We start from the raw sequence: 13510 nt of genomic DNA, 5'->3' as shown, positions 1-13510 counted from the left end.
GAGGGAGCAGGGGATACGAGCGAGAGATACGATCATCTGTGGTTGGCTTGTGATAACGCCTAATCTTGATGTCGCCCACACACGCACGGCGTACGACGAGCGGCGCTCGCGTTTTCGTGGAGCCAAGCACGAAAACTCCTCGACTGCACGTATTGTTTCGTCACACGCACATGTACGTGTAAAATTGTACACATACACATAGTTCGCTGTGTTAACCGTTAGACCACCGGATACGATAGAAAGAAGGAGAGAGCGAGAAAGACGGAGAGAAAGAGTGTGAGAGAGAGAGAAAAAGAAGGAGAGAGAATCCGCGGGCACACACAATGCCGAATTCGGGTCACGAAATAATTCATGATAAGGCCATTGGAGCACCCGCTCGTACGAGCGAACTGATAAATGAAGCATGGAACGTAATCGAAAACACGCACACATGTACACACACACACACACACACACACACACACACATACAGAAAGAAGGAACGCGTTCGGTTTCTCGTGAAGGTCTTGTTGTTTTTTTCGTGAGAGGCCGCGACACCGCGCTTTGGCGTAACGCGGATGTGTGCGTACGAGCATATGGATATGCATTATTGAACAGAATAATGACCATCAACGGCGTACATGATAGACGTGGAATCGTTGATAAACGACGCGCCACGGGCGACGATTATTTGTTATGCGCTATGTGTGGCCGGAACACGACGTGTGTAATTACGATCGATTTAGAAAGATTAACGCTAATTAAATTAGGAAAGTAATCGACAACAATTTTTCGGGGAAGGACCTTTCTGGTAGAAAACGACGAGTCCACGAGAAATTAAGCGGAACTCTTCTCGATAATTGATTTCAAGACGTTAACGAATAGCCCGAAATTCTTGTATAAAAGGCCGTGAGAGAAAAACGCACCTTGCACTAGAGGATGTTTTCATTTAAAGCGAAGGAATTTACTCGCGCTTGTATACGCTTTAGGCTCGCGGTGACAATGACACTGATTTGCATAATATTATGCTCTTAGTTCGCGTATATATCGTTTAACGATTGTGATTGACTACCACACGTGTAACGGGTTCGTTTTTGATGAAACATTAGAAATGATCCGATTATTTATTTGTCGTGCGGCAAAACGCAGAAATGCCTCACAAAAATATTGATTATGATAACAACGGAAAGAAACTGTAACTGTAAGAAAGAAAGTTTGGCTCGTCAAATAGCCCGGCCATTACCTCTCTTTTAATACTTTTAATTATCGAGTTTCTTATCGTCTTTAATCGTTGTAATTACTTCCAGCTTACGATTTTTCTTTTCGTTGCGTTATGGTTTATATTACATGAAACTGGATTCGCGGAAGCCCGGACAAAGCCCCGTCGATAGTCGCGGGGCCATAAATTTTTCATTCATTTTCATTAACCACCGCCTACCCTTGGAGGGTCGAATTTTTTACCGTCGCGAGCGCGCGCGGCGCATTTTTTCCATGCTTCCTCCATGCGGACGAGGACAAAATAGCCGGACTGTAGCCCCCTCTGAAATCCCCCCTCTCGTCCGCGAGCTTTATTACCATACTCCCCGCACCGGCAAGCTCGAATAAAACAACGAGCGCGCCTTGCGCTGCGAACCCGGCGTTACCCTCCGCCCACGCACAATATGCGTAACCCTATCTTCGCTGGATATCCTCTGTTCCCTCTCCCCCGTCGTCTCCTCCCCGGCCCAGGTTTTCCTATACAAAGGACAAACGCTGCCCGGTCGCGAGCGGGCGCGTCTTCTTTCTCTATCTTTCTTATCGTTGCTGCATCGTGCGTGAGAAGAAGGAGCCGCAGCTCTCGAGAGACCGGTAGAATGGGTCAGGTCTCACGCGTGTGCGCGCACGCACGAGGGGCATTATGTATTCCACGAAATGAACTACCTGCCTTAATAATCCTCCTTTAGCAATTAATTTTCGTTTCGTCTTGGATAAATCTTCTGAGTCAGAGGTTTTGACTGAAAAAATAAAAAACGCAATGCGTGCCGCTCGTTATAAAAGTAGACGTGGAATATCCGGCCGGGGAACTCCAGCCGGAAGGCAGCCGAATTCGTGCGATGCGTAACGCGTTAACGGGCCACCGTTTCGATGCACGGGCATAGAAATTAGGCTCGCGACGCACGCTCACGCGCCTCATGCGTGTTGCACGACGCGCCGCATGCGCTGCGTCATTGCGTGAGGTTCGCGACGCGTACGCGGGATAGCGCCAGCTGCTCGACGCCCAGGCGCGTATATTTTCGTGGCGGGGAAGGTGGGGGTGGATCGCCAAATTGGGCGGGCAGCCAGGCGTGGGTGCAAATTTACTGCAGCACCACCACAACCACCACCATCGCCTCGCGAATTCGCCAAGCGAATTTCGTCGTATTACTACGCCGCTTTCGTGGCGGTGTTCTTTACACTGAAACACATGACTGACGATTCGTTGCTTTTATCACTAGCTGTAATTTAAATTGCATTCAATAAACAGTGATAACATACAGTATTAAATTGCGCAATATTGCATCTGTGTAGGAATAAGAACGTAAAAATAATATTATTGTCGCTGGACGCGATTTAAACGAATGCAAATCAGTCCCTTTATCATCGAGCGAAATTTAATTTTGCAAAAATAAAATTCGCCATATACTAGCGCATAACGGTTCTTTTTAATGTGAAATTCACCACTTTAGGAGTACAGAAATACGATAGTTATTCTTACGCGTATTTATGTGCGGAATGTGCACGTTGCTAACGCGAGGAGAGCCGATGGGAGGTATCCCTCGAAGGTATTCGCATTTTCAGGAATTCGCGTTTTCTGCTATATCATAGCGTAGGGCGCCGAGCATCCCTCGCGCCGGGCCTACCGAATCAATAACAAATGCGTGCGTGCGTGAGTGCGTGCGTGCACGGGGCTGCGTGTATGCGCGCGCCGCAACGGTGTGTGCGTGCACGTGCCGCCAAAACTTTCGTCGACTTTGCGTGCTCCGGACGCATTCGTGAGTCGGCGTCGAATGCGCGCGCGCGCGCGCATACACACGCACGCACGCAAATGCGGAGGAGCGTGTATGTACGCGTCGAGCGGAGAAGCGCGTACACGCGCGTGTATATTATACGTGCATTCAAGCGGTGACGCCACGCGACGTCCGACGTCCTCGCGAACAAAGTAATCGCACGTCGCCACTGGAAAATTATGTCTACACTATTTTCATCGCGGACACGCAGACGTTCGGAGACACGCAGTTTTTTCAGAACGCAGACGCTCGCGTCGAGGAAGTGATGAACTTTCGTGGGAGTGGGCGGGGACGTGATCCGAAAATTGCGTATTCGCGTTCAGCATAATCAATCACGCAATAATAATACACTGTTAAATTCATAGCGTTAAATTATACCCACAATTTAAGTTATTTTTTATCGTTTCTTTTCATAAATCGCTCAATATGTCGTTAATTTAACTAATGGAGCCAAACAATTTAATTCAAGAGATATGTTAAATTTGACACATTTGACAACTTTAGTTTATATTCACTAAATCAACTAAATGCATAGTTAATATAAAGCAATTAAATCACAGAAATGAGTTGATTATATATATGGTTATGTTTTTAACCATATTTTGTGTTAAAATAAGACATTTTGACACGAAAGTTGAAAATAACGAAATATTATTTAACTGAAGGAATTGAGTTATAGCTGTTTTTTTTCATATTTAAGTGTATTGACCTAGAAATTACTGCAATAATTTTAGCATATTTGGCATAATAATTAATTCTTTCGTTATTTTCAATGTCATATATCACGTCGAATATAAAAGAATTAAATGAAAAGTCAAATTTAGAAATGTTTGAGTAAATATTTGTCAATTCGAATTAGCTATTTGCAATAAGACGTTGCGCTTTATACTCCAAATATTGTCATCTCCTTACGTCAGTGTACCGAAATTCCAAGAAGGATCCATTCTCCAGAATTATTCCGCGCGCTAGTAGAAACGGATTCTTGCGGTCAGCCAAGTTTCCTGCGAAGATGATTATTCTTCAAATAAAGCGCATTCATAAAAATCTTTTTTTCTCTAGAGAGAGAAAGAGAGAGAGAGAGAGAGAGAGAGAGAGAGCGCGCACCTCTCTAAAATTAGAAATCTCGATTTTGACCCTGCACTTTGATAATTAACAGGCTTTGTACCGTATCCATGTATAATGGGCCGAGGTGCATAATCGAGACCTTTCCTCGAATTCCCCTCCGAATCTTAACTATTTCCGAGCCCTAGCGGCTCGGATCGCTTCGCCGACTACATGGCCGAAGTATTTCAGAATTTCAACCAGCTAACTCGCTCTTCATGGCCCTGAGGAGATCAGGAAGACCTTCGTCAACTCCCTGTCCGAGCAGCATCGTTTTCTCGGCGTCCTCTATATTTCGGAAATGTGAAACGGTATTCCGACATACCTTAACGAGCGACGGTCGTCCTTGTATTATATACTTCATATAAAACGTATAAAAGCTTCGCTTTTAACATAGACATTAGATCTCGCTATTATATAGCAAAATTATATTGTTGTGTCCACGTATACATATATGTAAGGTATGATCCTCATTCTTGTTGGAATTCCGAAGAGAGAATTTGCTGCCGGATAGATACTGATACCGAGAAGCGAAGGTATACCACTGTATCTCCAAAACCATAAGGACACCGCGATTCAGGGAGGCCCGGGAAGTGGACCGTTGTGCGGGTTATGGTTCACTCCCGATCTTCGAGGGGTTAAAAAAAAGGGAGAGGGTGTGCGTCCCGTATACCACCGTCCCTTGCAGAATCGACCGCCGGGTGCCAAGCCGGGATGGGAATAACGCGGGAGGCCTGGGCTCCCTTGATTTCGGGTTGCAACGCACGTTGCCTGACATTGATTTTCCTCGCCCTCCTCTTCTCACCATTTTAGCCCTCGGCCTCTTCTCTCTCCTTTCTCACTTGCCCTCAATGTCGTCGTTGATTTCGCCGTCCTCCTCTCTCTTATCACGCCGCGGTCTCTCTTATCCTTCCGATTCGTCCGTCCCTTTGTCCCTCCTTCCCCCCCTTCTGGCCGCGCGTTCTCCTCTTCCTCCTCTTCCTCTCCCGTTCGAAGAGCGAGTGCTCGCCCGAGCGGCGACCAATTTGGCGCCACCGAACGAAATGTGTCAAGGCCTGGCGAAAGATCCACCAGCGTCACACAGCGCAGCTCTCGCATACGCACACGCATGCACGCATCATCCTATTCCCTCCGCGTACGCAGCGTTTTTAACTTTCCGCAGGGTGGAGACGCTCGGCCGGGATCACTTGGCTAGCTCAGGATCTCTATTTCTACACAATGAAATTCTACAGCACATATCCGGAGGCCGTGGACCCTAGTGATTCATTTTTACGTGTCGAATCTGCCACCGCAAAGTAGATAATCGTTATCGTACTATCTTCTATTTCGCGTTCCCTGTTTCGAGTTACGCGATACCGTCTCGCACTCTGAGCCTCCATTTTCCCAGCCCACTCACGCACACGTCAGCGCGTAAGATATCAGCGGAGACGCGGACGAGATCGCGCCACGCATCCGGGAGGGTCGAAAATGAGGACGGAGGGAGGGGGGAGATGTTGGGAGGACAGGACCGCACGCTGATAACAGCGATACGCTTGACAGCGTGCGGCCTACAATCGATCGCAGTGAAGCCGCAGAGAGTTCCCGTGCGTTGCGGTAGGGCTGTCGTGTATCGGGAGTCACTTGGTCGCGTTACACGTTTGTTCGATCCATTCAGCCGAAAAGGGAAAAAAGGGTCAGGTCGAGGTGTGGGGAACGGGGGAGACCTTGGAGGCTGCCGTTGCGTTTCGTAACTTTTAACCTTTCCATTTTGCCGCCTCCCAACCGCCTCGTCCGCCCATCCCTCCCGCGGGTCACTCTTTCTCTCTCTCTCTCTCTCTCTCTCTCTCTCTCTCTCTCTCGAGTCTTTTTCCTCCTCCTTCCCCGAGCCCTTTCGAGTCAAACACGCACGATTCCTCCAAGAATCGGAGGCCCGGCTCCGAATCGCCGTATCCCCCTATTCGCATTCTTCCAGACCGTCGATTCAGCGGCCCTCCCAGAATCCACCCCGGAACGTGACGATAATTCGAGGCGCGAGCGAGTACCCGAGACCGGGAGAGACTAATTGGATCGCTTAATTATTTTCCGAGGAGCGTTCGTTCGAGCCCTTCATAATAACGGTTTAATAAACGCGCCATGCGTGCGGAGAGAAGGACGAAATTTGTTCTAGGTAAGATTCTAGGGTGACGATGACATTTCCTCGAGCAAACTCAGAAGCGGCATCTCGAATCCGCCGAGGTGTTTTTCGCGCGGAACGGGAACTCGCGCTTCGAAGAACTTCGGCGCCGCTCATAGAGCTCGAATCTCGATACACTTGGGGAACGTATATAGCTGTATGTGTGGTAATCATCGATAAACACGAGACCCGGGCGGCGGATCGGCGATTTCTTGGGCGGCGCAGATGGCGCGATACCTTTCCCAGAAGCGCGCTCGTCCCGCTTCCTGGCCGGCACCGTTTTGCGTTTCTGCATGTCTCAGGGGCGTATCTACCCCGCAGCTTCGTCCCGCCTGCCCTTTCTCATTCTGCCGATAATCCTCCTCAACCAAGAAGAAGAGAGCTCGCTTCCTCTCCTTCTCTTTTTCTCTTTCGGTGGGGGCCCGTCCGGCCACTCTCTGCGCTCTTCTCTTTCTCTCTTTCTCTCTCTCTCTTCCGGCTTACGTCTTCGCGCCTTTGTTCCGGCGCGCGCGGGTCCTTTGTGAATTTCATAGTCAGCTGCACGAGACCGTGTGCGCGCTGCCCCGCGGCCCCGTTTACATTTTCTAGGATGCCCACTATTTTTAGGCGCTGTCCGCCGCCGAGGAGCCGGCGCGGTTCCGCGCACGTATGTACACGCGCACGGTTACGGGTGTTTTATTTTTTTTCTTCTTCGCCGCGACTGATATCGTCATTCGCCCGTATTTTCGGCGCACGTTTAATGATAAATGCGGTCGTTTGTTCCACCCGGCTGGTCAGGTTGACATCGAGCGCAGTTTGCGTTTCGAAATGAATAAATCTCGGGCCAGCGTGACATTGCATAAGTGATGACAGCGTGACAATAGATAATAATTGTACAACACGTAAATAACAGTTGACAAAAATGACCGAGATGATGTTGAGAAAAGATTTCTTACAAGAGGCGAACGACGAAAGATCGATTCCTTTGTATAATCGATTCCTTGTACGAAATATATCATATATGCGTGCGTCATTTATGTCCATGATTATTTACGCGTTGAACCAACAATAACAATTTTGACCATCTAACTTAAACTGGCTCGTTCAACCGCGCGATGTCTTCCGTTCGCTCGCATCTTTTCCCGCCATCTCTCTCATGACACCTGAATGCTGTATCGAGCGAAGCAATCTTTTCGTTTAAGAGAGAACGGCCTCAATGATGGGCGGGCTCTTCTGTTTTTTTCTTCTTCTTCGACTCTCCACCGAACTGTTTCCGATTAATCTATATAATTTCGGTAATGACACGGTGTGTCACGCGCGGCCCGCTTGTGAATGGCCCATCGTTCAGCTATATGCTCGTGAAACGCAAACGCGAATTTCGGCCAATTCATCGACTGTGATTCAGCATAGAATTACGTTAGAACTTATTATTACTTTTAAACGCGCGCGCGTGCAATGACGTGGCCGTTCTTAGGGAGCCCTTTGGTGTCACGATGGGCCGAGAGAACGTCGCCGCTTCTCGTTGGAATTAGACAAAGAGAAATCTCTATGGGTTAAAAGGCGACGAGACTAATGCGCGCTTCATTCGGAGACGAACGTCACAGCACAGTCCATCTTCACACAATGAGCTACTTCTTGCTACATGGTATGAAGTTCGATGGTGTCACGGTCAGCTCGCGTAACATTAGCTACACAGAGAGAATTTGTTTTTTAATTTACCCTGCAAATCATGTTAATTGTGGGACGATATAGTATTTAGGTAAATTTTACTGTGCACTACAATAAATTTTACTGTATTTTACTACAATAAATTTTACTGTATTTTACTACTGTAAAATTTATTATAGTGCACAGTAAAATTTGTCTAAATACTGTATTGTCCCACAATTAACATGATTTACAGGGTAAATTTAAAAAAAAATTTTCTCCGTGTAACTAACGTTACGCGAGCTGACCGTGACATGATTTGCAGGGTAAATTTAAAAAAAAATTCTCTCCGTGTACTTATTAGCTCAGAGCTAATGGTAAAAACAGTTTTACTTTTTATCGCACAAGTGCCACGTTGTGCAAATCTAACAGTACTTTTCGCGCTGAACAGCGTGGAAGTTTCTACATCGCGAATTTTTGAAAAATACATTTATTACACACTCTTATAGGACCGTGCATCTTTATAGCATTTTTAAGTAATTTATATTTCACGCGTGAAACGAAGTAGCATTTAATTATCTGCCACGTTTCTCTCGGAGAACGTTTCTCTTGAATATCTAGCGTGTGCTTTTCAAGCACTGATCAACAGCTAATTTAACTGTCTGAGGAATGTAAAAACGTCTGCGTTAAAAAAAAAGTCTTAACAATAATCTAACAGAAAGTATAACATTGCATTATTTTAGTGCGTCGTCACGTATCGCGTAGCAAAAAAAGGTGTCGCGCAATAACCGGGAGCGACCGAAAAATTGCGGCCAAACTTTTGGATTTGGCGTAAGAGAAAATATGCGGGCTGCATTAGAAGCGTTTACACATGACAAAGATCGTTTGTCGGTTCGAGAGCGGTTTTGCGCGTTCGCGCGTAGCAAGAAGGCCGAGCCGGCCGGCGCGGCGCGGCGGGGCGGTTGCCGTAAATGGTACTTCGGGCGCAAGTTAATCGGGCTGGATGGGAAGTGTATTAGAGGCCTCGCGGAGCCCCGAGGTTGGCCTTGCACGCGCCAACAATCTCGGAGGCATTGGCCTAATGCTCCACCATGAATCGCTCGCCCGAGCCCGAACTTTGTTTTCTTCTCGCCGATGGGACTAATGGTGAAGCGCGGCTGCGCACGGGCAAAAAAAATTGTGTATGTGTGTGAAAGAGAGAGAAGGAGGGGGAAGGAGGAAGGAAAGGAGAAGCTGGATTGCGTAATCTGCATTCACGCTTCCTTCCACGAAGGTTTCGCCGCAGCATTACGCGCGCGTTTATACGCAGAACGCTATGATTAGCACGTAGGCTTACATGTCAATTAAATCGGGCAATCGGTAGAAAAATTTTAACTTGAAAAAAATAATAATAAAAGACTTTTCTTTATGCTCGGTTTTTTGTGTGAACGCTGATTTACATCACGCTTTGAGACAGTTCCGTGAAATATATTTTTATGTCTATTAATATTTTCTACCGCCACGCGTACGTGTGAGTGACGTTTGCACTCTTTTGAAAATTATGGCGCTCGTATTTGTCGCCTGTGCGTAAACAATATTAATTTAAGCGCAAATCAAATAAACGATATAATCTGCGTATAATGCCGATATAATTTCACTGGACTGGATTTGTAAACAAAGGTTTTCTCTCTCTTTTCAGGTAGAAAACTAAAGTGCCCCTTCTGCGAGAGACTATACGGTTACGAGACGAATCTGCGCGCACACGTACGGCAACGTCACCAGGGTATCAGGGTGCCGTGTCCGTACTGCACGCGGACGTTCACCAGGAACAACACCGTCAGACGGCACATTGCGCGGGAGCACAAGGACGAGCTCAGAATGAAGGCCGCTTTCCAGCAGTCCAACCATTCGGATCACGTCCAGTAACAATGTCTTCGGCGTCGCTGTCATTCTCGCCGTCGCCACCGTGGTCGCCGTCGCGGTTCGCGCGCGATGCTGCCGGAACTCGGAAGCAACAATCCCGGCGGCAACTTCGCCGGCGCCGACCGCGAGATTGAACCGCGGTTAAAGCGGTGCGGGACGAGAGGAGAGGCTGCAGTTTAGATACCTTCGTTTTTCCTTCGTCGTCGTCAGCGAACGCCGTCCCGATTCCTCGTCGCGAGTGAGAGCGAGCTCTCCGCGTGCGCGCGTGGAATCGTTGAGAAATCGAGTAAAACGAGAGGGTACGACCATGAAGATTCGTACAGGGAAGAGAAAGAGAGAGGAAGCACGGAACAACGATGCGCACGGCGCCTCGGGCACGCTCGCGAAAAACGCTGCGAATCACAAAGCTAGTCAATGAAAGTGCAACGGTCAAGTAAGGATTATTAACTAGGAGCTTTTTAAACGAAGCGAGAGAGAAAGAGAGAGAGAGAGAGAGAGAGAGAAGGAGAAAGAGAAAGAGAGATATGCGGATGAAGGTAACGAGCTGAGCGGCGAATGGCGCATAAATACGTACACGCAGGGCCCATTATAGCGCAGGCGACGAGAGAACCAATGCAAACTCAGGTAAACTTGAAAATCGTGGTATGATCTAAGCGCCAAGATAACAAGAAAACAGCGCTTACCTTTCGATAGTTCAACATTACCATAGATCGGATTACTCGCCGTCGCATTTTAATCGTTAACGCTGTTAACCGGTTTACCTGTTTCTGGTACTACTATACCGCTGTTGAGAAGTCGAGCCTACAGGATCGCTCCGACGGGCGCGATGCCTATCCAAACATAAAAAAATAAAAAAAAAACGTTACGTTACACGCGCACCAGTGCCAAAGACAAGACGCTTTTTCTACTACTGGAATAATCACACAGTCAATTTTCAGTTTCGCCGTTTTCATACACCCGCGTACAACACGCACGCTCCACTATAATAATAATAATCGCGGTGGGACCCACATATCCGAGATCGCGACGAGAAGTACACAACCTTTTATACAGTTACGATTTTATATAACGTTTACGAGATTACTGCGATTCTAAGGGCGGACGACTGTCGTGCGATTAGCCGTGGGAGTGCCGAACAGCCGTCGCCGCGCGAAAATACTTCTTGGCGAATGCGCGCACCTCGAAGAAGCAAGTCGACCGAGCAATAATCACGTTGATATACCATTACCCTCCTACGTCGACATCGATTTTTCTGGAAAAAAAAGATAATGAAAAAGTAAAAAAAAAAATAGAAGACGAACGCACTCGCCACGGAAGTTCGCCGTAGGCGGCTGCGTCGCCTCGCGGCGAAACGATCACTACCACTTTGTTACCTGTTTACAATGTTTAAAATGCGGACTTTTGTCCGGAGCAATAGTCGCGTACCGTGAATATAGAGTATAGCCACATCGATCACACGTCGTGTGATTCTAAACAGTGCGCGCGGTTTACGCGCGAAATAGTTGCTATCCCGGTTGTATGAGATGTGATCAATGCAATAGATTTATATTACACATTACCTATATGTATAGATATATAGAGATATACTCCTAGTCAGGATGGCACCCACGATATTACTTGTTACAGTATTTACACTTTATACAGATTAATCTGTCTTATTTTTGTTCCGTTTTACTTGTTCTCCCCTTTCGTTTATTATTTTTCTTTTGTTCTTCCGCAGAAGTTTTTTTTTAAAACGGTTATTCTCACAACGATATCCGCCTACCGTAAGTTATCAAAGACAATAGAGACGATATAGAGAATTATTTAGTATTTAAAGCGCGTCGTGCGCGAGCTGGGGGTATGATAGTGCACGAGATACAGAAATGCCGAAGAAAGAGAGAGGGAGATAGAGAATACATTTCCGTTTTTTTTTTAAATTTTTTTTTATTTTTCTTCTCTTCTTTTCTTCCTCTTCTTTTTCTATTTACTCCCGTTTTCTAATAACAATCGACATGCCAAATACGTAAGTACGTGAGCACTCGTCGCGCACGCGCGCGCATAACTCTGCCAAAAGTATGACAGTTCTACCTCATCGTTTTGCAATGCATTACACACACAGGGAACACAATAGCGATATATTATACAGTATGATAAAACCTGTACATTCCGTACAGCCGCTACTACTAAATACTACTACTACTACTACTACTACTTGTCCGGTAAATGTCGGAGCAGTTCTCCTGCCATTTGCTACCCTCCTCGCAGGGAGGATAACGCGTAAGATCGTGGATCTCGGAGCTCACAGACCGTAGATTAATTTCAAATTGCTATACATGCTTCGCTCGCAGCCCAAGTCAGAATGAATTCGATCTACGCTAGTCAAGCACCACGTACGTTCGATATCTTGTTTCTCCGTCACAATCATTGTCCCCCCCCCCCTTCCCCTCCCCGTGCCGCGAAGTCCACTCGTCCGAGAAGCTCCGGGATCTTCGATCCGCGCACACGTGATGTCTATCTGTACGTAAAATAGGTCCCGTTTTTTTTTCCGTTCTCTTTTTGTGTCGCGAGGGCGCGTTATTAAAATAGCAACATGTATGTACAACTGCGAAGCCGTAAGTGAATGAGCGCGAGAGCGAGCGAGTGCGTACGCACACGTGTGCATGAAGCGCAGCCGTGAATGCGCGCGTGTAAGCGATTCGCGGGAAGGAGGAGGAAAGGGACCGCAATTAAGCATCGCGGTCCGTTTGTCGGGATTGTCGGACGCGAAATCGTCCGACGTTGTACGCTTCGGACCGGCGTTGCCTGGGCGGTCGCGCCGACTGGTTGCACCGTTTTTCGTCCCGGTGATGAAGCGAGAGGAGGTGACGAAGAACAGAGGAGATGTTGATCGCCGAGATCAAAAAGATTGGCGAGAGATCAACTGCCGATGCGCTGACGAGCGCGAAAGAGGAAACGAGTGAGTGGAGGAGAGCGAAAATTATTCGAGCGTAGGTGACATCGATTGTCCCGTGGGGGAGCGCAGAGGGAAGTTAGCCGGGGAATGGGATTGATGATGCTGGACGACGGAGATTACATAGTCATAGGGAAGTTAATTCCCGAGTGGGAGTGGGGGGGGGAGGGGAGGGAAGGGTGAGAAGCCGCGGGAAAAGGATATTCAAAGATGTTATGTGTCGTTTACGTATGTGATGATAGGAACATACACACACACACGCGCGCGCACACGTACACACACGTACACAGGAATAGGGAGAAGGAAGGAGAGAGTTTTATGGGAGAGAGTACATATACGTACACACACACACACGCACGTGGACAGCACACATGCTCGTGTAAATAGATAACGGTCGCGTATGCCAAGTTATATAATGAATCTTTTACTTAATATATATACAAAATATATATATTGTTTTCGGCTGTTCTGCTAAGCAGAGGCAAAGGCGGGGAGAGGGGGGAAAGGATACCTTTAAGTGGTACAATGAATTAGCGTTAAGTTTAAGTAGAGGGATCGAGAGTTATCGGCAGAGTGGAGCGGCGAAATTTTCGTGAAAGTTAGAATAATAACGTCAAGCGCGCGGAATTTCCGGAAGAGGTGGGAGGAGGGAGGGGAGGCGGAGGGGGGAGTCGGTTAAACCCAGGGTTTAATTGTTTTGTCATACGTAAGGATTACGAGTGCATACGTAATAAAGGTATTTCACACCCGACACTTACACGAAACACACACACACACACACACACACACACA

The 13510-nt window shown here is 47.3% G+C and overlaps 1 protein-coding gene across 1 annotated transcript in view; it reads left to right on the top strand.

Moving 5' to 3' along the window:
- The window catches only part of LOC105452957, a 40324-nt gene extending 28743 nt beyond the window's left edge, over positions 1-11581 (top strand). Inside the window, exon 7 of the mRNA XM_011694522.1 lies at positions 9563-11581. Within this exon, the coding sequence (XP_011692824.1) occupies positions 9563-9789 (227 nt within the window). The 3' untranslated portion in view covers positions 9790-11581. The remainder of the gene's footprint in view (positions 1-9562) is intronic.
- The last annotated feature ends 1929 nt before the right edge of the window (positions 11582-13510 follow it).

This window comes from Wasmannia auropunctata, unplaced genomic scaffold (genome assembly GCF_000956235.1).
Source record: "Wasmannia auropunctata unplaced genomic scaffold, wasmannia.A_1.0 LD336023.1, whole genome shotgun sequence".
Lineage (NCBI taxonomy): Eukaryota > Metazoa > Arthropoda > Insecta > Hymenoptera > Formicidae > Wasmannia > Wasmannia auropunctata.
Note: the sequence above shows the minus strand (reverse complement) of the source record. Positions and strands in the feature narration are given on the sequence as shown.